At 49.7% G+C, this 24,072-nt stretch overlaps 4 protein-coding genes across 19 annotated transcripts in view; 2 read left to right on the plus strand and 2 right to left on the minus strand.

Annotated features, from left to right (window-relative positions):
* Window positions 1-3,543, minus strand: part of CCDC13 (coiled-coil domain containing 13) — a 35,753-nt gene extending 32,210 nt beyond the window's left edge. For 8 of the 12 annotated variants that reach the window (XM_072854854.1, XM_072854853.1, XM_072854851.1 and 5 more), the window contains exons 1-3: window positions 3,378-3,543; window positions 2,270-2,444; window positions 1,939-2,162 (exon numbers count right to left, since the gene is read on the minus strand). In XM_072854854.1, coding sequence (XP_072710955.1) covers window positions 1,939-2,156 — 218 coding nt within the window. In that variant the 5' untranslated portion in view covers window positions 2,157-2,162; window positions 2,270-2,444; window positions 3,378-3,543. Of the gene's footprint in view, window positions 1-1,938; window positions 2,163-2,269; window positions 2,445-2,988; window positions 3,172-3,191; window positions 3,315-3,377 lie in introns of those variants that run through there. The other 4 variants (XM_072854846.1, XM_072854845.1, XM_072854849.1 and 1 more) reach the window with 4 other exon arrangements.
* A 9-nt stretch (window positions 3,544-3,552) lies between these two features.
* On the plus strand, window positions 3,553-8,905 carry LOC140648590 (uncharacterized). Of its 4 annotated transcripts, none has more exons than XR_012041291.1 (3): window positions 3,560-3,937; window positions 5,796-6,085; window positions 6,470-8,905. XR_012041291.1 is itself a non-coding variant. In XM_072854857.1 (3 exons), exons 1-3 carry the CDS (start codon window positions 3,650-3,652, stop codon window positions 6,836-6,838), a joined length of 708 nt encoding a protein of 235 aa, XP_072710958.1. In that variant the 5' UTR covers window positions 3,628-3,649; the 3' UTR covers window positions 6,839-8,905. The 4 variants fall into 4 exon arrangements, 1 of the variants encoding a protein (XP_072710958.1); XM_072854857.1 differs by lacking the exon at window positions 5,796-6,085 and adding an exon at window positions 4,841-4,891 and having other exon boundaries at window positions 3,628-3,937; XR_012041292.1 differs by lacking the exon at window positions 5,796-6,085 and having other exon boundaries at window positions 3,553-3,952.
* An 87-nt stretch (window positions 8,906-8,992) lies between these two features.
* On the minus strand, window positions 8,993-14,646 carry HIGD1A (HIG1 hypoxia inducible domain family member 1A). Of its 2 annotated transcripts, none has more exons than XM_072854859.1 (4): window positions 14,591-14,646; window positions 12,564-12,671; window positions 10,604-10,738; window positions 8,993-9,768 (listed from the first exon to the last, which is right to left on the minus strand). In XM_072854859.1, the coding sequence occupies exons 2-4, from the start codon at window positions 12,664-12,666 to the stop codon at window positions 9,719-9,721; spliced, it is 288 nt and encodes a 95-aa protein (XP_072710960.1). In that variant the 5' UTR covers window positions 12,667-12,671; window positions 14,591-14,646; the 3' UTR covers window positions 8,993-9,718. The 2 variants fall into 2 exon arrangements, with proteins under 2 accessions (XP_072710960.1, XP_072710959.1); XM_072854858.1 differs by lacking the exon at window positions 14,591-14,646 and adding an exon at window positions 12,978-13,053.
* On the plus strand, window positions 13,286-22,696 carry ACKR2 (atypical chemokine receptor 2). The gene is made up of 3 exons (XM_072851633.1): window positions 13,286-13,582; window positions 19,100-19,154; window positions 21,490-22,696. Exons 1-3 carry the CDS (start codon window positions 13,286-13,288, stop codon window positions 22,602-22,604), a joined length of 1,467 nt encoding a protein of 488 aa, XP_072707734.1. The 3' UTR covers window positions 22,605-22,696.
* Window positions 22,697-24,072: the final 1,376 nt, after the last annotated feature.

The following is a 24,072-nucleotide window of genomic DNA, read 5'->3' on the forward strand; positions in this document are numbered from 1 at the left end:
TCTTTTGCTGAATGCAGATGTACATAAGCAAAGGACAATCCAGATAAATCTGCTACACCTGCCACATCAAATGGGGACTTTTAACAGTCAATGCCACTGAAAACGGAGGTAAGTGATAGCTCTTGAATTACTCAAACCTAAACTACTGAACCATAAATGGCAGAGAACTGTTGGGACTCTCCTGTACTCTGCACCTCTGAGCACACATACTGCACCAGGATGTGCTATGGGAGCACCTAAGCCCCTCTCCTTCACCAGACAAATCCACATCTGAACTGTGGAAATCAGTCTCCCCCTCTATTAAAAAAAAAATTAATTAAAAATCAGATCTCCATAGTAATCTTCTATATACTATCAGGACAAAATGTTGAAGGGAAGAGGACAGCTGGTAGAGGTCAGATCAGAAGCATAACTTGGCAAATCAGACAGCCGTGGTGAGGGACCTATGTGTCAAGAAGACAACGTATGATGCAACGGTGAGAGCATTAGTTTCTAGAAGGTCAGCTCCCTGTTTCCACACAGACTTCCTTTGCAGCATGAACATTCCCAGAAGCACCTGAAAGTTTCAGTGGTTCACTCCTGGGTTCTCTGCATCTTCAGAGAAGCTCTGCTACAGCTTATGCACTTGGACATTTAAGGAAGCAATCTTCAGAAACAAGCTGAGCAGGGAGTTGCCCAGAGTAACACAGAGGAAGGATCAGCATTTAGGGCCTAATAAACCTTGGTTAGTGGCTTGATAAACTTTGGTAGGGGTGCCCTTCCCCACTCCGGATTCTGGGAGGGGAAACTGTCTCAAAGGTCTATGCCTAACTGTGGTTTTCCACCCGTGATCTGCTGGTTTCGGCAGAGCCGCCAGCTCCTCCTTCCTGCCCTTGTATCACAGTACATCACCCCATCATGGTGCCAATAAAACAGTCTGTGGGGCTAAAGCTGTAAATTAGATCACTGAAATGACTTGAGAATAAAAGTACCCTTCCCCTAGAACGCGATTCCAGTTTCCAGCAAAGAGCTGTATCAGCAGTTGCAAGTGGGGAGCAGAAGCAGGAATTTCTTCAGCTGGCTTCACCGCTAACAGGGAGCAAATCCCTGAATAGCCAACACGGTAGCAACTGCAGACATCTTTGGGATGTGTCCAACTTTAGATCTGTTCTAGTTTGTAAAAAAAATATTAATTGGGTCAGAAAGAGAAACTGACTATATACTAGGAGGAAGATGAATGATCTGAGCTGCGGTTTCAAATCTCTGCTCCAGTAAACCAAATTATGCACTCAGCTCCAAAAACAAGATCAAGGGAGATCCACACCAGAATGTCCAATGTCCTGGTAATCCAGATACTACCCCAGTGGGTGAGATAAGACCCAAACCCTTGCCCCAGTAAGATATAAAACCCTACCTTGTATAACCCTGTCAAGTATCTTAACCAGGAGGCAACTCTGTCTATGAGACCCTCCTATATAGCTGGCTGTATTTTGATCTACTAAATTAGGTTATATTGCAAAGATAGCCAGCAGAACACTTTTCTGTGCTGCAGGCCTTTGGCTTGCACCTGTTAGTTGCTCTGCCCTTATCTGTCTTTGCAAATTATTCATGTAGGGAACGTGATTGTTTACAAGGCTAGGCAGAAGCTAACCAACATTTCAGAGGATGTTAGTGATCCCGAATGACTGGATTTCATCAGACAGTACCTAGCTGCCCCTAGCATGTCACCCTTAACCCCTCTGTTCTTCTGCTCTTCATTTGTGAAACACTGATAATAAAGAACACATCACAATGCTCTGAAGATAAACACGTTAGGGACAGTGAGAGTCTTCTCAGGATAATGAAAGCCCAATATGTGAAGACAGAAAGTGCTCTGTCAACTTAATATGAGTTTAATAAGATCATACGCAAAATATACTTCTGTGACTTCCTGAAGGAACAGTGCTGCTACATCTTTACCTTTTGCTGTCATCTTCATTTACAGGTTGTTCTGTTTCAAACAGGTTTAGATCATTTGGGATTCTGAACGTCTCCTTTGCATTGCCATTATCACCCTTCTGACTGTTCTGCTTTTCCTTCTTCCTCTCCATTAGATTTTGCAGCCGCCTTTGCTGTTGTTCTTGATAAGCCTTAAACTGGCTTTTAAAATGTTCGTTCACTTTTATGTCTGACTCCATTGTTTACTAAAAGCATAACAAGAAGAAAATAAAAAGCGACAGAGAGCAGAGATCAACATCACTTTGAAAAACATCCTCTTCCAGCAGCTGCTTCGCAGTTTTTCCTCACTGACCTCTGCAGAGTCTCCCTGCCACCTCCTCCTCTCAGCCACTGTGCTCTTCAGCCCCATTGCCTTTTTTCAAGTGCCATTTTCCATAAAAGGCTTTCAAACAGACTTCAGAAAAGTTTTCGGGTCTTTTTCACTCTCGCATTCAGAAAGCAATGTTTTAAAATGTTTTTAAACAGATCTGTTTAAATAAACATTTTTACAGAAGAGTAAGTTGGTGTCAAATCCGAGCGAATGTGGCAACCACATTATACTGACTAAAAGGAACACAGGCTCTTTGCGACCCAGGTCCATCCGGCCTTGCTTCCCACATTTCAAAGAAAGGTGCAGATCCCCCCATTTTTGGGTTAACATGGGACTGACAGGAAGAAAGATCTCTGTTTATCCTAATGCTCCCTTGGGGCACTAGACACGGAGAGTGTGGCTTTCATCTATCCCCCAAATTTCTAAGCATTAAAGTGATAACATTAAAGCAATAATATTGCCACCCATTTAAATGTCTAGAGCTTTACTTAGTATGACTAAAGATGATCAGTTTTCTGACGTATTCCAGCCCCCTCTCCTTCTGTTTGACATTTACTGTCAGCAAAAAATCTAGCGCACCTTTGGCCTAGGAAAAACAATCAGTACAAACTTTTAAAGGCACGCCCTCCAGTGAGTAATTAATGCAGGCCCTTTCTCACACTAAGGCAGCAATCATCTTGATAAAGCGCCAAAATACACACCATGTCCCTGTGTGTACTGTATGGGCAGAGCTGCACTGCAAGCAGCTTTACCTCCACGCCTGCCTCCAGACATCACGGGTGTGGTACACGGTGCATTAAGGATTGACAAGTGCAAAGAGCGGAGTCCGGTACCTCCGCACAGCCCCCAGGTCTCGTGGCTATGAGTGATGGCCTAGGGGCAACTTTTAGCCCTCCAAGCCTACCTGGGTACCGACTCCAAACCTGGCGCAGAGGCATCTACCCCCGAGCTGCTGTGTGGGGAGCGCAGCTTCCCTCTCTTCCCCGCCCAACGCCCGCCTTGTCCTGCGGCCTGACAGGGCCTGACAGGGCCGCACTGCCTCCTCCACCCCTGGGCCGGCGGCCCGCGCCTCCCCCACCCTCCAGCCTACCGAAAACGCCTTCCCCAGCCCCAAGGGCAGCGGGAGGGTCCCTCCGGCCGCCCTCTCCCGCCGGCTGCCCGCCTCGGCAGGGCCGGGCCCGGCTGCTCCCGCTCCCGTTCCCGCTCCCGGCCCAGCCGCAGCCCCACGCGTTTCCCATAGCAACGGCGCCCCGGGCGGCCCCGACGCCAAGGGCAGGGGAAGGGCAGGGCCGCGCATGCGCCGAGCCCGGACGTCGCCGCCGGAGGGGCGGGGCTCGCGCCCCTCCCCTCAACCCGGCCGCCATGACAGTTCCCCTCAGCCGCCCTCTGTTCGGTAGCGTTTGCCGGCCGCAGGGCCTCCCCTTCCCGCAGAAAGCCCGGCCCCTCTGGGTTACGGCGGTGACGGGATCGCAGCTGCTCCTTATCCCGCCCCATGCTGGGGAAGAGGAGGGCAGTTACAGGAAAAGGCCTCTGCGCGATGGAGGGGCGTCTCCTCACGCCCTCCCCAGCGAGAGGGACCTGCAAGCAGTCAAGGACGGCAGGATTGTACCGGCTGGGAACGCCCTTTCCAGCTACATCGCACCCTCTCAGGTGATTTTCATTCAGGTATACCAGCTCACCCTATCCCTCTGCAAGAGGATGCATGCACAGGGCAAAGTCCCCCCCAACAAATCCATAGCCAAACACTTGTTATCTCCAGTGCTCATACATTTATTTGTATTTCATCTCCCACTGCTCTGTACAATATGTCACAGACAGAGGTGCAGTATGTACCTTGCAGTATTCATTACAAAGAGACATCATACTGTTACCATGGAATGTAAGCTAATAGGAGAAAATGAGGTTTATACAAATTGGCTTTATCAGCACATTTATTTTTTGTGACTGCTGTTGGAGATACAAGGGGTTCAAGTGTAAAATAACAAACAGTGGCAATTTACAGAGGAGGGTTTTAACACCTCATCGAAGATGATAGGGGCTTTTCAGATTAAATGTTTTAAAATTTCTATGGGGAATGATACTGCAGAAGTCATAGAATCATAGAATGGTTTGAGTTGGAAGGGACCTTAAAGATCATCTAGTTCCAACCCTGCTGCCATGGGCAGGGACACCTTCCACTAGACCAGGTTGCTCAAAGCCCCACCTGACCTGGCCTTGGAACACTTCCAGGGGTGAGGCATCCACAACTTCTCTGGATTACCTGTTCCAGTGCCTCACCAGCCTCATAGTGAAGAATTTGATCCTTATATCTAATTTAAACCTACCCACTTTCAGTTTAAAGCCATGACCCCTTGTCCTATCACTACATGCCCTTGTAAAAAGTCCCTCTCCAGCTTTCCTGTAGGCCCCTTCAGGTGCTGGAAGGCTGCCACAAGGTCTGCCTGGAGCCTTCTCCAGGCTGAACAACCCCAGCTCTCTCAGCCTGTCTTCATAGGAGAGGTGCTTCAGCCCTCTGGTTATCTTCATGGCCCTCCTCTGGACTTGCTCCAACAGGTCCATGTCCTTCTTGTGCTGGGGGCCCCAGAGCTGGATGCAGTACTCCAGGTGGGTCTCATGAGAGCAGAGTAGAGGGGCAGAATCACCTGCCTCAGTCTGCTGGCCACGCTTCTTTTGATGCAGCCCAGGATACGGTTGGCTTTCTGGGCTGCAAGTGGGCATTGCCAGGTCATGTTGAGCTTCTCATCAACCAACACCCCCATGTCCTTCACCTCAGGGCTGCTCTCAATCCATTGTCTGCCCAGCCTGTATTTGTGCTTGGGATTGCCCTGACCCATGTGCAGGAGCTTGCATGTGGCTTTGTTGAACTTCATGAGGTTCGCACGGGGCCACCTCTAAAGCCTGTCAGGGTCCCTCTGGATGGCATCCCTCCCCTCCAGCGTGTTGACCACACCACACAGCTTGGTGTTGTTGGCAAACTTGCTGAGGGTGCACTCAATCCCACAGTCCATGTCACCAACAAAGGTGTTAAACAGCGCCAGTCCCAATACCGACCCCTGAGGAACGCCACTCATCACTGGTCTCCACTTGGATATCGAGCTGTTGACCGCAACTCTTTGAGTGCGACCATCCAGCCAGTTCCTTATCCACCGAGTGGTCCATCCGTCAAATCCATGTCTCTCCAATTTAGAGACAAAGATGTCGTGTGGGACAGTGTCAGATGCTTTGCACAAGTCCAGATAGATGACATCAGTTGCTCTCCCCTTATCCACCAACACTGTAACCCTGTTGTAGAAGGCCACCAAATTTGTCAGGCACGATTTGCCCTTAGTGAAGCCATGTTGGCTGTCACCAATCACCTCCTTATTTTCCATGTGCCTTAGCATAGTTTCTAGGAGGATCTGCTCCATGATCTTGCTGGGCACAGAGGTGAGACTGACTGGCCTGTAGTTCCCCAGGTCTTCTTTTTTTTCCTTTTTTAAAAATTGAGGTTATGTTTCCCCTTTTCCAGTCAGTGGGAACTTCACCGGACTGCCACGACTTCTCAAATATGATGGATAGCGGCTTAGTGTCACCAGTTCCCTCAGGACCTGCGGATGCATCTCATCAGGTCCTATGGACTTGTGCACCTTCAGGTTCCTTAGATGGTCTCGAACCTGATCTTCTCCTACAGTGGGCAGTTCTTCATTCTGCGAGTCCCTACCTTTGCCTTCTGCGACTTGGGCGGTGTGGCTTGAGCACTTGCCGGTGAAGACTGAGGCAAAAAAGTTGTTGAATACCTCAGCCTTCTCCATATCCTGGGTAACCTGGTCTCCCATTTCCTTCTGGAGAGGGCCTACATTTTTCCTCATCTTCCTTTTATCACTGACATACCTATAGAAGCTGTTCTTGTTGCCCTTGATGTCCCTGGCCAGATTTAATTCTACCAGGGCTTTAGCTATCCTAACCTGATCCCTGGCTGCTCAAGACAATTTCTCTGTATTCCTCCCAGGCTACCTGTCCTTGCTTCCACCCTCTGTAGGCTTCCTTTTTGTGTCTGAGTTTGTCCAGGAGCTCCTTGTTCATCCCTGCAGGCCTCCTCGTATTCTTACCTGTCTTCCTCTTTGTTGGGATGCATCACTCCTGAGCTTGGAGGAGGTGATCTCTGAATATTAACCAGCTTTCTTGGGCCTCTCTTCCCTCCAGGGCTTTATCCCATGGTACTCTACCAAGCAGATCCCTGAAGAAGCCAAAGTCTACTCTCCTGAAGTCCAGGGTAGCGAGCTTGCTGTTCACCCTCATCGATGCCCTAAGGATCTTGAACTCCACCATTTCATGGTCACTGCAGCCAAGGCTGTCCCTGAGCTTCACATTCCCCACCAGCCCCTCCTTGTTGGTGAGAACAAGGTCCAGCATAGCACCTCTCCTTGTTGGCTCCTCTATCACTTGGAGAAGGAAGTTATCATCAACACATTCCAGGAACCTCCCAGATTGCTTATGCCCTCCTGCGTTGTCCCTCCAACAGATATCGGGGTGGTTGAAATCCCCCATGAGGACCAGGGCTTGCGAACATGAGCCTGCTCCTATCTGTCTACAGAGCGCCTCATCCGCTCGATCTTCCTGGTCAGGTGGCCCGTAGCAGACCTCCACTGCAATGTCACCTGTCCCAGCCCTCCCTTTAATCCTGACCCATAAGCTCTCAGTTGGCTCCTCATCCATCTCCAGGCAGAGCTCCATGCACTCCAGCTAGTCACTGACATAGAGGGCAACACCCCCTCCTCATCTCCCCTGTCTGTCCTTCTTGAGGAGCCCATATCCTTCCATTCCAACACTCCAGTCATAAGAGCCATTCCACCACATCTCCGTGATGCCAGTAAGATCGTGGCTCTGCAGGCATGCGCACGTCTAACTCCTCTTGTTTATTCCCCACGCTATGTGCGCTTGCATAGAGGCATTCAAGTTGGAGCCCCGATGAAGCTGACTTACCAGCAGGAGCAGCTGAGAATTCCTTTGTGCTGCTCTTCAGGTGCTCTCCTGCTGACCTGTGATCCTTCTCCAGGCTCTGGGCACCTATTGCTGGCACTGGCATCAAACTGGTAGGAGCAGGATGGACTGAGGTTCCCCTCCCCTGGCAACTTTAGTTTAAAGCCCTCTTCACCAGCCTGGCCAGCCTGTGACCGAAGATGCTCTTTCCCCTTTTCTGACAGATGGACCCCAGCAGACCAGGTTTCTCAAAGTGAGTCCCATGGTCTAAGTAGCCGAACCCCTGGCTGTGGCACCAGTCCTGTAACCATTTGTTGATTTGCCAGATTTCACTGGCCCTTTCAAACCCCTTCCCTTTGACCGGGAGGACTGATGAAAAAACTACCTGCGCTCCAGAGTCCCTTACTGCCATTCCCAGGGCTCTGTAATCCTTCTTGGTATTCCTCAGACTGCTCCTGGCTGTATCGCTAGTGCCCACGTCAAACGACAGCAGCAGTGGATAATAGTCAGTGGACTGTGCAAGGCTTGGTGGCCTCTTGGTGACATCCCCGATACGAGCCCCGGTAAGCTGCACACCTCTCTAGAGTGTGTCAGGTCGGCAAATGGGTGCCCCCGTACCTCTCAGAAGAGAGTCTCCTAAGACTATCGCCCGTCGCCTTTTCTTAGTTGTGCTGGTTGTTATACGAGGGGCAGATCGGGCTGCCTCACTCAGCTCCAGCATCTCTCCTGGTGTGACAGATCTTTCCTCTTCAGTCTTGTGGTGTTTTTTTCTGGGATAGAGTTAATTTTCTTCACAGTAGCTAATATGGGGCTATGTTTTGGATTTGTGCTGAGAACAGCATTGATTGATAACACAGGGATGTTCTAGTTACTGCTGAGCAGTGCTTACACAGGGTCAAGCCCTTTTCTGCTTCTCACACCACCCACCAGCAAGTAGGCTGGGGGTGCACAGGGAGTTGGGAGGGGATACAGGTGGGACAGCTGACCCCAACTGACCAAAGGGACATCCCACACCACATGAGGTCATGCTCAGCATATAAAGCTGGGGGAAGAAGGAAGGGAGGACGTTCAGAGTGATGGTGTTTGTCTTCCCAAGTAACCAATACATGTGATGGAGCCCTGCTTTCCTGGAGATGGCTGAACACCTGCCTGCCCATGGGAAGCAGTGAATGAATTCCTTGGTTTTGCTTTGCTTGCGTGCGCAGCTTTTGCTTTCCCTATTAAACTGTCTTTATCTCAACCCACGAGTTTTCTCACTTTTACCCTTCCGATTCTCTCCCCCATCCCACCGGGGGGGAGTGAGCAAGCAGCTGTGTGGGCCTTAGCTGCTGGCTGGGGTTAAACTACGACAAATCCGCAGAGCGGTGAAGCGGTTCTGCAAGGGCATGTCAGCCTTCAGGGGGAAGTCTCTTCCTCCTGCTGGTCCCTGTCGTTCCAAGCTTCCATTCTTCTGCATTATTGCCGCCCCTCCCTTCTGTATGTGCCAGTGGGGGTGTTTTTGGCTGTTTGGTCATGGGCCCACTGCAGACTGCACTTGGAACCAGCTATCTAACTCCTTCTCGGCCTCCCTGATGTTCGCAGCCTTCTCGCCACCTGCGGCCGCCTGGCCACCTGCGGCAGGAGGTCCTCTACCTGGGGACACCTTTTGCAGGCAGGTCTGCTGCCTGTCCCTGCCCCAGGAGAAAGGTCTAGGCACCTCCTTCAGAGCTAGATCGTATACTTGAACAAAAGCATTAGAACACCAAATCAAGGTTTGGTTTTCACAGTATGTATTTTAAATGTTACATTTAAATGGTATTCAGAAGAAGACTGTAAATAAAGTTACAAAATATAGTAATCCAAGAATCTGAAAATCTATAGTAAAAATAGGGAGCCTGTGTCTTCATTAACAATGAATAAATATAACATTTAAATAGCCGCACCATACCAAATACTTATCTCATGCCTTAAATAAAAATAAAAAATAGATGTTAATAATCTCTCTCAATATTTTAGGAGTCATTTAGTGCTACTGGAAGCTTCTAAATTACAAAGCTGGAGGCTGACAAATATACAGGATAGAAAATGACAGCAAAGCATTCACGACACTATCTTACAGACGTGGCCCCCACGTTCTGCCTGAGGCCTAACGGAAGCTAGTTCAGACTTTGTCATTTTGGGCAATGGCAGCAAAAAGAAGTCACCAATTTTAGGACTGAGTTGACAGTTGAGGGGAAGATAAAGGGATTGTACTCTACTATATCCCCTAAGAACTGGGATATGGTAGCGTCAATCAGAAAGAACCAGACCCTGATACCCCAGTGCGCAATCATTTAGGCTGCCAGCTTCAAGACAGTGTACCATACATAAAATAGATATAGGGCAATTCTCTAATACCATGTATTATTTTTTTCCTCCAGAACCCCTCGATATGAGGCTTGTAGCTGCAGTACACAGGCCACCACCAGGAGAGAGATTTCAGTCATCTTTCCATTACTCCTTGGGCTTCACCACATACTCCCGAAGCATTGAATACAGCACACCTACAAGGCAGAAATACAAGCACAGTTAGAAAGCTGGGTTAAATAGGAAATAATGGCTTTCAAAATCTGAACAATTAGTTATATTCTGAGCAACAGAAATAACTTTTCCCTTCCTCTTCTGTCTCTTTTTTTTTTTTTTCTAATAGTGGTGGTGAACACTACAAAATTCTCCATATACGGAGAAAGTGGATTGGAAAATATACTGTATATGAAAATATAGATCCCTGGCCAATTCTAGTTTGCTTTGCAGCCAAAGTCAAGCTTTTCTGCTGCACCTTCCAGAAATACAGTATAGACAAACGGGGTTTCCTGGGATATACATTTACACACATACACAGCTGCTATACTTAGAGGAGACCTGGGATGTACAAATCATTCAGTACATTCAGGGAAACAATTCCAGTCCTGAAAAAATATATATAAAAAACATATAATACCACAGTCTACACAAGCTGATTTTTCAATGCATTACATTCAGAAACAGCAACATATTTACAACGGAAAATATTAATGTCAGATAGTTGTTTTTATTTTTCTTTGCATCTAATTTCAACATCTGCAGAACCTCACACACTTCCCACATCTAAAAGTAGTCAAAAACTTCTACTCTCAAAGTTAGTGCAGTTTAATATTAAATGCATGTACTTAAAACATCACGTTACTCTAGAAAGGCTGAGCAAACACCAGTAAGGAGCATGAACATCCTCACATACAATGGTCTGGACACTTCCACCCCAAGGATATTTCATGCACACTGTTATTATCCACTAGAAGAGATGTGAGAGGTTCTCTGTGGTTTGCCAGTGCCAAGGACAGCCTCCCGTTCGGTACGTACCACACGTTATCGCTCCCACGACGAAGCCCTGGGCTGCCACGCGCATGTGAATCAGGTGAAGCGACATTTTCATGTCACCTCTGTGCTTCAGTCTGTACAGCCCGTAGCCAACCACCATGGCGAAGCCAGCCATCCCTACAAGGCAAGGAAAGCATTCTTGTCAGTCGAGATCCAAGTCATTGAGAGGTGTGAAGTGACCCAACTAAACAAGATGTCTTGGGAATAATCATGTTTTAATCTAATTACTCTGTTTTTGTGTAGATGGCAAGTCCTGGCCCGTCTACTGTTTTCACTTGAGTGCCGTCTCATTCAATGCACAAGTCAGTGCAGAGAACAGTAAGAGAGTGCCACTAATGTTAAAATGCAACAGCAGCAACTCAAGGGTCTGGAGCACAAGTCTGATGAGGAGCGGCTGAGGGAACTGGAGCTGTTTAGCGTGGAGAAAAGGAGGCTGAGGGGAGACCTTAACGCTCTCTACGACTACCTGAAAAGAGGTCGTAGCGAGGTGAGCGTTGGTCTCTTCTCCCAAGTAACAAGCCATGGGACAAGAGGAAATGGCCTCAAGTTGCGCCAGGGGAGGTTTAGATTGGATATTAGGAAAAATTTCTTCACCGAAAGGGTTGTCAAGCATTGGAACAGGCTGCCCAGGGACGTGGTGGTGTCACCATCCCTGGAAGTATTTAAAAGACGTGTAGATGTGGTGCTCAGGGACATGGTGTAGTGGTGGACTTGGCAGTGTTAGGTTAATGGTTGGACTTGATGATCTTAAAGGTCTTTTCCAACCTAAACGATTCTGTGATTCTAAGGTGTCAGAGTTTCTTGGATATTTTTCAGAAAGCACACGTGCTGCTTGCACCGTCTTTCCTGGAAGGAAGCTCACACCCCAAGAACACCTCTCGGCTGCAGCTGGGACACTCAGTGTGTGGATGCACCCTGACGTACCCACTGGCTTGCTGAGATTGCTATTTTGGATGTTGTCACGTTTGTCCAGCTTTCACTGGGACAGGACAAGTTGTATGTTACTTGTCCCGTGCTGTGGGGAGAGGGGTTCAACAAGGTCTCTTTCACAGGGCTGGAGTTCACTTTCAGTCCTTCAACAGACCAAAGGTAAGTTCTGCTAATCTGCTTGGGAGAACCCGAACTCACGGAGTTCATAGTACACTCTAGCGAGCTGGAGAGCAAAATCCTGTGACCAGAGAAACCAGTGATGGACATCTGTTGGCAAATGCTTGGAACAGTTCACCCCAAGTGACCCGACTGCTCTCCATTTAAGGTGGCTGGAAATCAAAACGTGTCACGTGTCAGAGGCAGTTCCTGATCAGAGGAAAGCTCTCAGGGTGAACACAACTGATCCTCTCTCCCCTCAGAGGCTTTTTCCGGGTCTCGGTGGAAAGGCTGAGAACTTTAACAACATCCTCAAGCTCGGGCACGACAAAACCTACTAAGAAAATGCATTTTAAACTAAGGGATGGCAGCAGAGAAGGGTGAAATGTTTAGCAGGTGGACCGTACGTTAGAGACTTCTGTTTTGTATTTTGTTAGCTTGAAAGTCACTTCGTAGTGATCACGTAGTTCCCAGCAGCCGCATTCCGGACCGGCTGCAAAACACACGCCTTACCACCTAACAGGATCACCGAAACATGGTTTTTAAGCTCACCTAAACCCCAAAGTCTTTCAGGGTTTGTTGGTTTTGGTTTTTTTTTGTAATCGTAGGTTCTGGGTTTCTATTTAAGATAACAGGCGTAATTAATTTCCCTGTTTCTTGCAGAACAAATACCATTCTGGGCAGAAGGAGTACTGCTGTCACCACATAGAACGCCTACATGAGGAAGTAAATTTGAAGTAATTTCAAAGTAATTTCCTGTTCACCGGAAAGAGGTGAACAGTGACAGTGTTTACCATATTGATTGCCCATGAAGAGAAAGATCTATGTAACCATATTTCTTCATCTTTAAACTTACCGATGGGTACAAATGGCGTCTCTTTAAATTTTCTTAACAGCTTTGATGTCTGGCTGGTGTCAGTCTCATACTCAGAGAAAACGGATTCCTGACCGGATGACATGGTGGCTGCAAAGACAAAGAGTCTCTCTTCAGGTTTTAGAAAACCAAGTTAAGAGAAAAAGAAAATCCCTTGCGTATTCCACCAGTCACGAATGTCCAAGCAGTCCGTTACAAGCATAGGAGCTAGGCTCAAGCTGATGAGCCATATACAGGTGATTTAATTCAAGAGAAGTCTTGGGAAGCAAGATTGTTCCATACTAGAACAGGTAAGGACAGGAGGGGAAAAAAAAAAAAAAAGAAAAGTAGCAAATGGACAAATTTCTGCCATCCCTTTTCACACCACTAGATCCCAGCAGCCCCCCATGTGCTCACAGGCAGCGAGAAGGCACTGAAAGCTTTGGTCACTGTCTGCGTTTCCTTTTAGGACCTCCATCCTCCACCACACTGCTTTGCTTTCACAGGCTATTCCTTAATAGCAGCTCTGACCTCAGAAAAGCTCATTCCTCCTCTGTCACTCCCTGCCAAGAACAGCAACCGAAGCACTCGGGGTGGAAAGCGTGAGCCGCCGCGGAAGGTCAGCCCTACCTGGCAGCTCATCAGTCACTACTACGGCCCATCCCACCTCGTTCACCACTTCAACAGAGTTTCAGACTCCTTGCTGGAGAACACAAGAGTGTAAAATGGCAGCTGCCGAGGAGCCGGAGCGAGTCTTGAAGCCCTTGATAGGCACAGACTCACGTGGGGACGCATCAGGAAGACGAGCAGAGTTTCCACTGCAGCACAGGCGATTTCTCACCTGCCTCCGAGGAATACAAAATAAAAAGCAGCAGCAGCAAGAAGGGCTCTACTCACTGAGCCATCATGACCCAGCCACTGAGACCATCCACCAAAACTTGCCAGCTTGTCGTGCTCTCCCCATCACCGATTACACCAAGACCTGGTCCTTCTTCACTACCCGGCATAAGCATCGTTCTTCGGTTAGTGACTATTTCCGCTAGCACAGTTAGCTCCGCAACATCACAGAGGTCTCTGCTAGAAAAATCTCTACCGGTATTGTTCCAGTTTTCCCATCAGTACGCTCAGCAGCAAAATACAGCTTGGCCTCACATGGAAGTACTCCAAGCTCTTGAAACAAGCCAACACAAATTTAATTTAAGCACGGGCTAGTAAACACATGCAAAAAGACACATTTCAAACGTGGCTGCATTCCCTGGTTACGCAGCATTTTGTGCACATCCATTTCAGCAGGCTGACTGGTTTTTAAACGAACCGCGCAAACCATTTCCTCTGCAGGCCAAAGGATTTGGTCTCCCTGCGCCTGCTACAACTGCCCTTATTTGCTAAATGTAAGTTACATTTCAGCCTGACTCATACGGAGAGGGAAACACGAGAGTGCCCGTCACTCAGGAGAGGTGCAGACGGCCAGAGGTGAGATTTACACCAGAAAAGGATATCGAGAAGTGAAGAAATTTGTTCAGAGTAAGCGGTTTCCGCGACCTTCAGCTCAGGCAGAGGCCGGGGTGGGCACGGGGCAGAGGAAGCCGGGTGAAACACGTGTCCCGGCTGCCCTGACCTTGCCGACACAGGAAGGCGCGGGGCACCTGCGCGGCCACCCACGGGGGACAGCCCTGACACGCGTGGAAGAAGACGAGTGGGAAAGCGACAGGTCCCAGCGCTCCTCCTGGCAAGGGGGCGGCCCCTGAGCACCACCAGGCTGCCTTCCCCCCGCCCAGACCCACACGGGAGCCCTGCCCTACCCCGGCCCCAGGTCCCCTCACCCCACACCGGGCTTCTGCCCTACTCCAGGCCCAGGCGCCTCCACCCACATAAGGCCTCTGCCCCTAAATCTACCCCTAGATCTGCCCCAGGTGCCATCCCCCCACAGCTTCCCCGCGCCCCGGCTTGCTCCCCACCTCCCCGCGGCCCCGCTCCCCGCCCCCCCCGGTCCCCCACGCCCACCCTCCCCCGGAGGCCCCGGCCCTCACCACGCCGCTTCCCCGCACCGATCCCGATACCGGCCGGCGTCTGCCGCGCCTGGCCCCGCCCCCCGGCTCTTATAGGCCGGCTTCGCCCCGCCCCCTCCGCCCTCGGCCCCCGCCGGCCGGAGAACCACAGCTCCCAGCGTCGCGCGCGGCAAGCCCGCCCTGCGCCGGCCAATCCAGAGCGAGGCCGCTGGCGCCGTGTCCTTATACGGGAAGAGAGGCGGGGCGGGCCGTGACGTCACCGCGGGGCGGGGGGGGAGCTCTCCGCATTGCGGTGGGCGCGGAGTCACGGGGTGAGGCGGTGACGGCGGCGTCCGCCCCGCCGCTAGGGGGCGCTGTGGAGCGGGGCGCCTGTCCGCAGCCCCTGCCCGCAGCCCCTGCCCGCACCTCCTACCCGCACCTTCTGCCCACTCCCCCTGCCCGCAGCCCCTGCCTGCACCTTCTGCCCGCACCGCCTGCCCGCAGCCCCTGCCCGCAGCCCCTGCCTGCACCTTCTGCCCGCACCCCCTGCCCGCAGCGCCTGCCCGCACCTCCTGCCCGCAGCCCCTGCCCGCACCTCCTGCCTGCACCTCCTGCCCGCAGCCCCTGCCCGCACCCCCTGCCGGCAGCCCCTGCCCGCATCGATGCCCGCACCCCCTGCCTTCATCCCCTGCCCTCGCCCCCCCTGCCCGCAGCCCCTGCCCACACCTCCTGCCCGCAGCCCCTGCCCGCCCCTGGACCCTGCGGAACGGGCAGCTCGGCACCGCCCTGCCCGAACCTGAGCGCGTTTGCCCGTGCCCGGAGCGCGGCTGGGCAGGAGCAGCTCGGGGTGGCAAAACACAGAGACTTTGGGTGGACCGTGGTGAGTTGTTTCCCCCCAAAAGCCGGGGGTTCGGGCCGCCGTTTTCAGGACGGGAGAGCAGGCCTGTCGTGGTTTAGCCCCAGCCGGCAGCTACGGCCCACCCAGCCGCTCGCTTACTCCCCCCCGGTGGGATGGGGGAGAGAATCGGAAGAGCAAAAGCGAGAAAACTCGTGGGTTGAGATAAGAACAGTTTAATAATTGGAACAACAACAACAACTAATAATAAATTGTAATGAGAAGGAAAACAACAAGAGAGAGAGAGGAGCAAAACCCAAGGGAGGAAAAAAACAGGGATACAACCGCTCACCACCCGCCGACCGATGCCCAGCCAGTCCCCGAGCAGCGACCGCTACCCCCCGGCCAACTCCCCCCAGTTTATATACTGGGCATGACGTCCTATGGTATGGAATAGCCCTTTGGCCAGTGTGGGTCAGCTGTCCTGGCTGTGCCCCCTCCCAGCTTCTTGTGCACCCGGCAGAGCAGGGGAAGCTGAAAAGTCCTTGACCAGTGCAAACATCACTTAGCAACAGCCAGAACATCAGTGTGTTATCACTATTATTCTCATACTAAAATCCAAAACCCAGCACTATACCAGCTACTTGGAAGAAAATTAACTCTATCCCAGCCGACACCAGGACAAGGCTGCAGCTTTGCCTGTGGCTTGGCAGGGTTTCGCTTCAAAAGCTTCTCATGTCAGCGTAAACCCGCACTTCGACATCAAGTGGAAGCTCTTTAGCAGAGGACAAAGACCGAGCCCGGCTTTCCCTCGGTCTAATTTTCTTTTTCCTGCCAGTGAATTGACTTATTGAGTATTTTTTCCTGAATTTCAGCTTTCAAGCAGAGCTCGCTCTGCCCCCGCTGTATGCCGGCCAGTGGATTTTGAAGCCCAAAGACAACCTAGAAATTGCTCCTGACTTTAACTGAACTGAACTTTGGAGCAGGAGGAAAAATCCCTTGGGATCCCAAAAATGCCTCAAACCCTCCCCTATACCGGCAGCAGCTCTTGAGGGTGAAACAGCAAAAAAAAGTCCTTTTGCTCCAAAACCCCTGCCCAGTTTTGCAGCCCTCCAGTGTGGCATTTGTGACTCCCCATCTCCCCACGGGGCCACTCCACAGCTGACGCGGCATTTTCGGCAGCATAAAAGAAAGTGGCGCAGATACTGGTTTGTTAGTACCGCTGTACCCCTCTAAATGTGCTTCCCATTACGGGTAATCTGGTTACTTTAATTGCCAAAGCCATTAGGGCTCTGCAGAGTCTGAAAGGAAAAAAAAAATCTATGCAATTACCAGCTCCTGAATTGAGTTAAAATCTTGTAATACATTACAGTGAAGGCTACTTTCTCCAGTGGCTCTCAGAGGCACATTTAATTCCCTGCAGCTCTGTGCGATATGTGCTTCAGGGGAGAAACTCAATTAAAAACAAAAACTTATTTCATTTTAATTGCTGGGCTAATGAAACTGCTGTCACCTGTAGCGTCCCCGTGTGTGTGTGTGTCTAGTGCCTCGGCTTTGCGAGCGGCTTCTTGCTCTCTCCTAATGTGTATGTTACCCATATATATTTATTATAGGATATCTTTTAAATGCAAGCACAAGTGTAGACCAGCTGATGGTGGCGAACATGGAAATGGGTAAAAATAACATCTTTTTCTCTGTGGACCCACCTGCCACGGGGCAGGTTGGATGCGGAGTTGTGGCCATCGCTGCTGCTCCGTTCTCCCGTTTTTACCAGGGCAGTTTGGGGTTTATAAAGCACAAGCGGGGTTGGTATGGGGGATGGCCTCGGCACGGTCAGGGTGTTCCCCATGGCCCCATTTGGTGGTGAGGCGAGGGAAATGAGCTGGAGGATGACAACTCACTGATGGTGATGCTCTAAAACCTCTCCAATAAACCACTTTATCAGAGACACCTTTGACAGGTGAACGAAGGGTCACGCCATGAAGCTGTCCCCAAAACGTCCCTGTGGCAGTGCCAGGAGCCTGGCACATCTCTGCTGTGGCTGATCTCTGCACGTTCAACCACGGCAATAAGCTCTTTATTCCAGTACCACTTGCAAAGCTTCACCGCTGCCTGCAAAGACTTGTGATTGTCCCCACCGCCCCGGCCGTGTCCCCACCAGTGGTCGTTTCTGTTCTTGCAGGGGATGAGGATCCTGCAGCATCCAAGTAGCACGTGGCTTATTCAGATTTACTGGAAAAAATGCAGATTTCTACACCAGGGTCTCAGCCCCAGGAGCCTCTCAGTGCAGAGACCAAGCAGGTCCAGACCTGCCTGGGGGAGCTGGGCAGGGTGGACATCATCTCAATATCCATCTCTCAGGCAACAGCAGATGTTGCCACTAATTAAAGCTTTTAGAAAACAAAATAACAAGAGGGAGCTTGTTGCCAAATCTGGGGCTGGGAAGGTGCAAACCCAGGATCAACAGGGAAGAAGGAATTAGGGTGTGCTGGTTTTGGCTGGGATAGAGTTAATTTTCTTTATAGTAGCTAGGGTGGGGCTATGTTTTGGATTTGAGCTGAAAACAGTGTTGATAACACAGGGATGTTTTAGTTGTTGCTAAGTAGTGCTTATTCTAAATCAAGGACTTTTCAGCTTCCTATGCTCTGCTGGGTGCACAAGGAGTTGGGAGGGGACAGGGCTGGGACAGCTGACCCCAGCTGACCAAAGGGCTATTCCATACCATAGGACATCATGCTCAGTATATAAAGCTGGGGGAAGAAGAAGGAAGGGGGGACATTTGGAGTGATGGCGTTTGTCTTCCCATGTCACCGTTACGCGTGATGGAGCCCTGCTTTTCTGGAGATGGCTGAACACCTGCCTGCCCATGGGAAGCAGTGAATGAATTCCTTGCTTTGCTTTGCCTGTGTGTGCTGCTTTTGCTTTACCTATTAAACTGTCTTTATCTCAACCCACGAGTTTTCTCACTTTTACTCTTCTGATTCTTTCCCCCATCCCACCAGGGGGGAGTGAGCAAGCGGCTGTGTGGGGCTTAATTGCCAAGTAGGGCTAAACCACGACATAGGGACAGATTTCTTGTTTGGGAAGAGATGGGCTAGAGAAAAGGGAAGGATCAAGATGGACGGGGGAAAAGCATGCATGGAAAAATGGAGGGAAGAAGGGCAAAAAGAACTGGTTATGTTTAAGCAAGTGGCCGGTCTGTGTGCCTGTCTGGGTGACCCTGGTCTAGCACATCCCAGAAAAACCTACTTCAGACTAATTTGTGGGTGGTCTCACCACCCAGCCTGTAGAATGCTGGGGTGGATGGGATCCACCAGCAATCTTCACGTTGTGCTGCCGTGGGTCCTTCATCCCTGTGGCTCTGGCCACCCCTAGCATGGTGCCTGAGGAGCTATACAAGAGTAGGTTGTATTTCTCAAGGAGGGGTGCTGGGTCCCCACAGCACCCGTGGCAAGAGGCACTGCGGTCCTGCTGGGTATGTCAGCCCAACTGTCACCAACTGTCACCCAACTGTCACCCCAAAGCCCAACTCTGGGGCCAGGCACCAGTTGTAGATGTTGTAGAGGGACACGTGCTTGGACACAGCATGGGGATGATTCCTCCAGTGTTGTCACCCACTGATCAACACCAGGAAAAGCAAAACAAAACCAAGGAGGTCACACTGAGCTCACATTTCCTGCCCATGCTCTTACGTAAATAAAAGAGGTTCCTAGAAGCCTGATTCAAGCCTCCAGCAGGATGGAAACTGCCCGTGGTGGAGAGGAAGCTCCTGTAAGTGCATTTTCTGCTTCTTGCTTGTAGACAAAGCTGCACGAGAAACCGGGAGAGGTTATCTTTCTTCTTGATAGTTAGCCAACTTGTAAGCGCTGGTGCTCCAGTGGGCTTGGGATTAATTTCCGAGCTCAGCCCGTGTTGGATTCGTCAGTTCTCTGCTATGAGCTATGGAATGGGGATGTGAATGTTGGTGCCAGCGTGATATGGAGGGGGGAAGACGTGACAGAGGGAGAAAAGGCATCTCGGTGGGCTGGAAGAGACCCAGAAATGGAAATTTTGGGGATGGCTTGTCCTGACATGGGTGCAGAGGGTGTGTGTCGGGGGGGAAGGTGTTTACGAGTCTCGCTGGGTGTTGCTGCGATCAGAAGGGTGGGCAGCTTTGGTTTCCTCTCAAAGGCATATAGTCAGAACTGCATATGGCTAAGGATGAACTTCCTCCAAAATATGAAACAGAAAAAAAAAAAAAAGCTAATTCCCAGAAAAGTCTTTTTCTGGCACTCTCCCGTGGCAGATGTCTGCTCTCCACGGCTGCTCTGTCTGAAGTGCCCTGCGGCACTCACCAAAGAGCTTTGAGACAGCAAGAAAACATTTCAATCCAACCCAAACCAAATTTTCTTTTTTTTTCTTTTCTTTTCTTTTCTTTTCTTTTCTTTTCTTTTCTTTTCTTTTCTTTTCTTTTCTTTTCTTTTCTTTTCAGCCGCCTGGAATTGCCTGGGATGGGTATTTAAGCAATTTTAGACATGGGACCACAACAGGTATGTCCACAGCTTCACCCCTGATGGCTGCATACCCACAGGCACCCTCAGCACCCCACTCCATGCCTTGGGTGCTTTGCTTAACCTGCTTGGGGTGGAGGGGCTCCCCTTCCCCAGGGTGTTCGTGGGGTCAGAGCTGTCCCTAGAAGGTGCAGAGCCACCGTGGGGTACGTCCTTCTTGGGATGTGTAGCACAACCAGGGACCAACAGCTTCATTGCAGGTCTCTCGGGCAATGGCAGAAACAGGTCCTTGAGGAGAGCGAGGCAGGAGTGGCTGAAGCAGGGAACTACACAACCATGCCTGGTTTGGCATTGCTGGAAAAAAGAGTCCCGGGGGAATGGTGGGAAGCTTTGGCCATGGCTGAAAACCGGTGTGTTTTAGGGGTGGAGGAGTATTTGCGCTGTTTTTCCCTGTGCCAGCCCTGGTTTGCTGTCAGAGCCTGGAGATAAGTCTTGATTTTTAGAACCCACATTAACCTTCACGGTACCGATGGGGGATGGCTCAGGCAGATCCCATCTCCCACCTCTCTTCAGTGACAGCCACTGCCCACTTTGGGTGGCTTTTGGAAGATGAAACCCTTGTAGTGTTCTTGTTTGTGTTGTTTTTTTTTTTCCTGAAAATCAGACTTGAAAAATAGGCAGCTCTCCAAATCAGTTGCAATTTCCTGAAATGTAGTCTGCAGCTGTCTAAACACTGACGCCAGCCTGCAGTTCTGCGAAGTGGCTGACCACACTGCCCTTGCCCTCCTCACTCAGCAGGGTTTCAACCCACACCTCATCTCATGCGGGATCGACTCCAGCAACATCTTTCCAGCTAAATCTAACCTCTACCTCAAACCTTGATTCAGGAGTTGATTCTGGTGCCTACATGTCCTTACCATGGATGAGGCTTTGAGCAACCTCATCTAGTGGAAGGTATTCCTGCCCATGGCAGGGGGGTTGGAACTAGGTGATCTTTAAGGTCCCTTCCAACCCAAACCATTCTATGATTCTATGAATCTAGATTCTCCACTTACTAATATCTTTTACAAGAATCCATGGCTTTGTGTCCTAGAGTTGGCACGGAGAAGGGTCAGTGTCCTACCAGGACCAGTGAGATGTTCAGCATTTCACCCCTGGGAGCCGCCCCACCAACATAAAGGTGCTGGTGGCAGGTTCTGCTTCACCGAGAACTGAGATGCCACTTTCTCAGTAGCAACCCTGGGTGAATCTAAAGCAGCTCACAGCGAGGTGTGGTGGTGGATTTCCCGTAATTTAGAGGAGAAACTTCCTCAAAAGCTTGCAGTAGTGTCAGGAGGAAGTGGTGAGTTATGTCAGAGGAGACCATGTTCATTTACTTTAGAGTTTTAATGTGCTGGAGTAAGGAAACTAGAATTATTTTTTTTATATGTACGTGTAGGCAGCTGTCCCAATGCTGTAGGCAAAGGCCAAGGAGTGCAGGACACAAAATACTTATCAGAAGGTGGCAGAAATGTAAACCTATGAACTAGAGGAAAACCTTCTGTGATGTGATGTTTGTCTTTCTGGAGTGGATTGGAACAACATTTTGAGCCCCTTCGCTTGTCTTTTGTTCCTAGGCAGCCACTTGTCAAACGCAACTTCAAAGGTGGCAACAACAACCGCTGCCACCTTGCTGGATGCTGCCAATTCGAGCGACTACCCGTATGAGTACTTGGACGAGGAGGGTTACATGCAGTATGGCCTCTGCACAAAAGAAGAGGTACTCTCCTTTAGCAGAGTATTCTTGCCATCTTTTTACTCTGTGGTCTTCCTGGTCGGGTTGGCCGGGAATATCCTCCTATTTATTGTCCTCATAATGTACATCAAGAAGAAAAAGAAGATGACCGAGGTGTATCTACTGAACCTGGTGGTTTCAGACTTCTTAGTGCTCCTAACCCTTCCTTTTTGGGCTCTGTACATTTCTCAGGGGGTAACCTGGGATATATTGTGCCCGGTCTTAAATGTCATGTACACTGTGAATTTCTACAGTGGTATCTTTTTTGTGAGCTGCATGAGTCTGGACATGTATCTGCAGATAGTTCACGCTTACTCCCCTCGCAGCTCCATGACACAGAGGCAGTCCATCCTCGTCTTGTTGGTGGTGTGGGTCCTTTCCATACTCCTCTCCATTCCTGATGGTCTCTTCTCCAGCACAAGGCAAATCCACAACAAAACAATCATGTGCACCCATGATTATGGCCAGAAACACTTATTTTGGAAAGTTGTCTTTCGGGTCATTCAAAACATCCTGGGTTTCCTTTTTCCCTTCCTCTTGATGGTATTCTGCTATTCCCGCATAGCGTGTGTCCTCACCACGTCTCAGATGCCTGGCTCAAGGAGAGCACTCTGCCTAGTCTTTACTCTGGTGGGTGTCTTCTTTGTCCTTTGGTTGCCTTACAACATTGCCCTCATCCTTCACTCCCTGCAAGATGTCGGTGTGATCAGGAGCTGTGAAAGCAGTAGGCAATTGGACTATGCCATGCAGATCACGGAGAGTTTGTCCTTTGTCCACTGCTGTCTCAACCCCTTGCTCTATGCTTTTGTGAAAAAACGGTTCAGATTATATTTATGGAGGATCCCTTGGGCCATTTTCAGGAGAAGCGCTTTCTTTGACATCCAGCCCTCAGAGACAAACCAGTCTTGCAGCAGATATACAGCTGAGATAGAAATGTTGAGTATCACAAATGCATGATAAATATTTACATTATTTACATTACGTGTATGCCCTCTATGCTGTATTTTACTGGTCCTGGCCATGCAATGGAGTTGGTGTGAGCCCACAGCACTGCATAACAGTTATTTCATCCTAGTGCCAGCATCGAGATGAGGATTTTCCACGTTGGGATTGGAAAAGTACGCATGGGATTTGTTTCTATTATAACTGGAATTATTATAAAAGGATTGCCCTGGGTTTATGCTCGTGGAAGAAGCCCAGTTCCCGTCTGGAGTATGTGAGGCATTAGTGGATGAAGGAGCAGCTTATCTAGATGTTGTGCCCTTAAAAATGCAAACTGAAACTTGTGCAGAACTTCTCCCCATAGATCCCAAAGGATCTGATGGAGGAGAGCGATCCCATTATCCCTCCAGCTTGTGGTGTGGGCTGGGGAATGGATTTGCCGCGCTCATCCATCAAGCCAGACACAGGTGGCCAGAAGCCCAACTTGGATGGTGGCTTTGCTTCTCCTGGCTTTTGCCATCTGCCAAGTAGATGTGTTCAGCCAGGCTCATCCCTTTCTCTACCAGGAGAGCCAACAGGAGGAATTAGGCACCTTTGAACTGGGTTGTGTGACCAAGGATTCGTTTCTCCGTTACGATGAGCTGTGCCACACTTGGGTCTGTTGAGCAGGAAACAGTGTCTTTCTGAGGGACAGATCCTTGGTTAGAGATCAGTTCGATCATCAACTGATTTGAGATCAGTTCGATCAGCAACAAAGTTCAAACCAGTAATGACCAGTGAGAAGAAGAAAAAAAACAGGCTCAGCAGAACAGTGGTGGAGGTATTTGCCTTCCCAAAGATCCGTTTTGACAAGATAAAAAAGATACCGTCTTTAACATAAATATCGGCTTTGCAACACCACAGAGTGAGAGCATGGACTTGAACAGAAGAGCACGGAGAGCTGTTAGCCAATCCTTATTACCCAGTGTAGCTTTAAAGTTCAAGATTATTAGTTTGCTGACCTTTATTTAAAGATACTATTCACCTCAAATACTCTTGAACGTTAAATGGGCCGTTTCCAGCCTGGAAAACTATTGAGCATGGGAATTGCCTAGAATTGTACAAATAAAATTAATAATTTAAGAGAAAACACTCATCACCTTAATTTTATTGCTAGACAAGTTACTGGACCAAGAAGGGCTTTCAGTTGATCTGGAAAGATGTTTTTCACTGCTGTTATTTTTCTTGCCAACATTGCTACAGCATGTTTCCAAAATGGTAAGGCTGGAAGCTTTCCTTAAAAAAAAAAAAAAAAAAGCCAGAATAAATATTCAGCTGATGCTATGATGTGGCCTTCACTCCAGGGGTCAGGTCACTGGGAGGGAATGTGGAAGGGGAGAGCAGCTGGGAAGCAAAAACTAAGACGAAGATTGTGATCCCATACAGAGGAGGGCTCGTGGGACTGTGGAAAACTTATGATGGGATGCTCAGGGGAAGGGCAAAG

The sequence above is a fragment of the Ciconia boyciana genome, chromosome 2 (genome assembly GCF_034638445.1).
Source record: "Ciconia boyciana chromosome 2, ASM3463844v1, whole genome shotgun sequence".
Lineage (NCBI taxonomy): Eukaryota > Metazoa > Chordata > Aves > Ciconiiformes > Ciconiidae > Ciconia > Ciconia boyciana.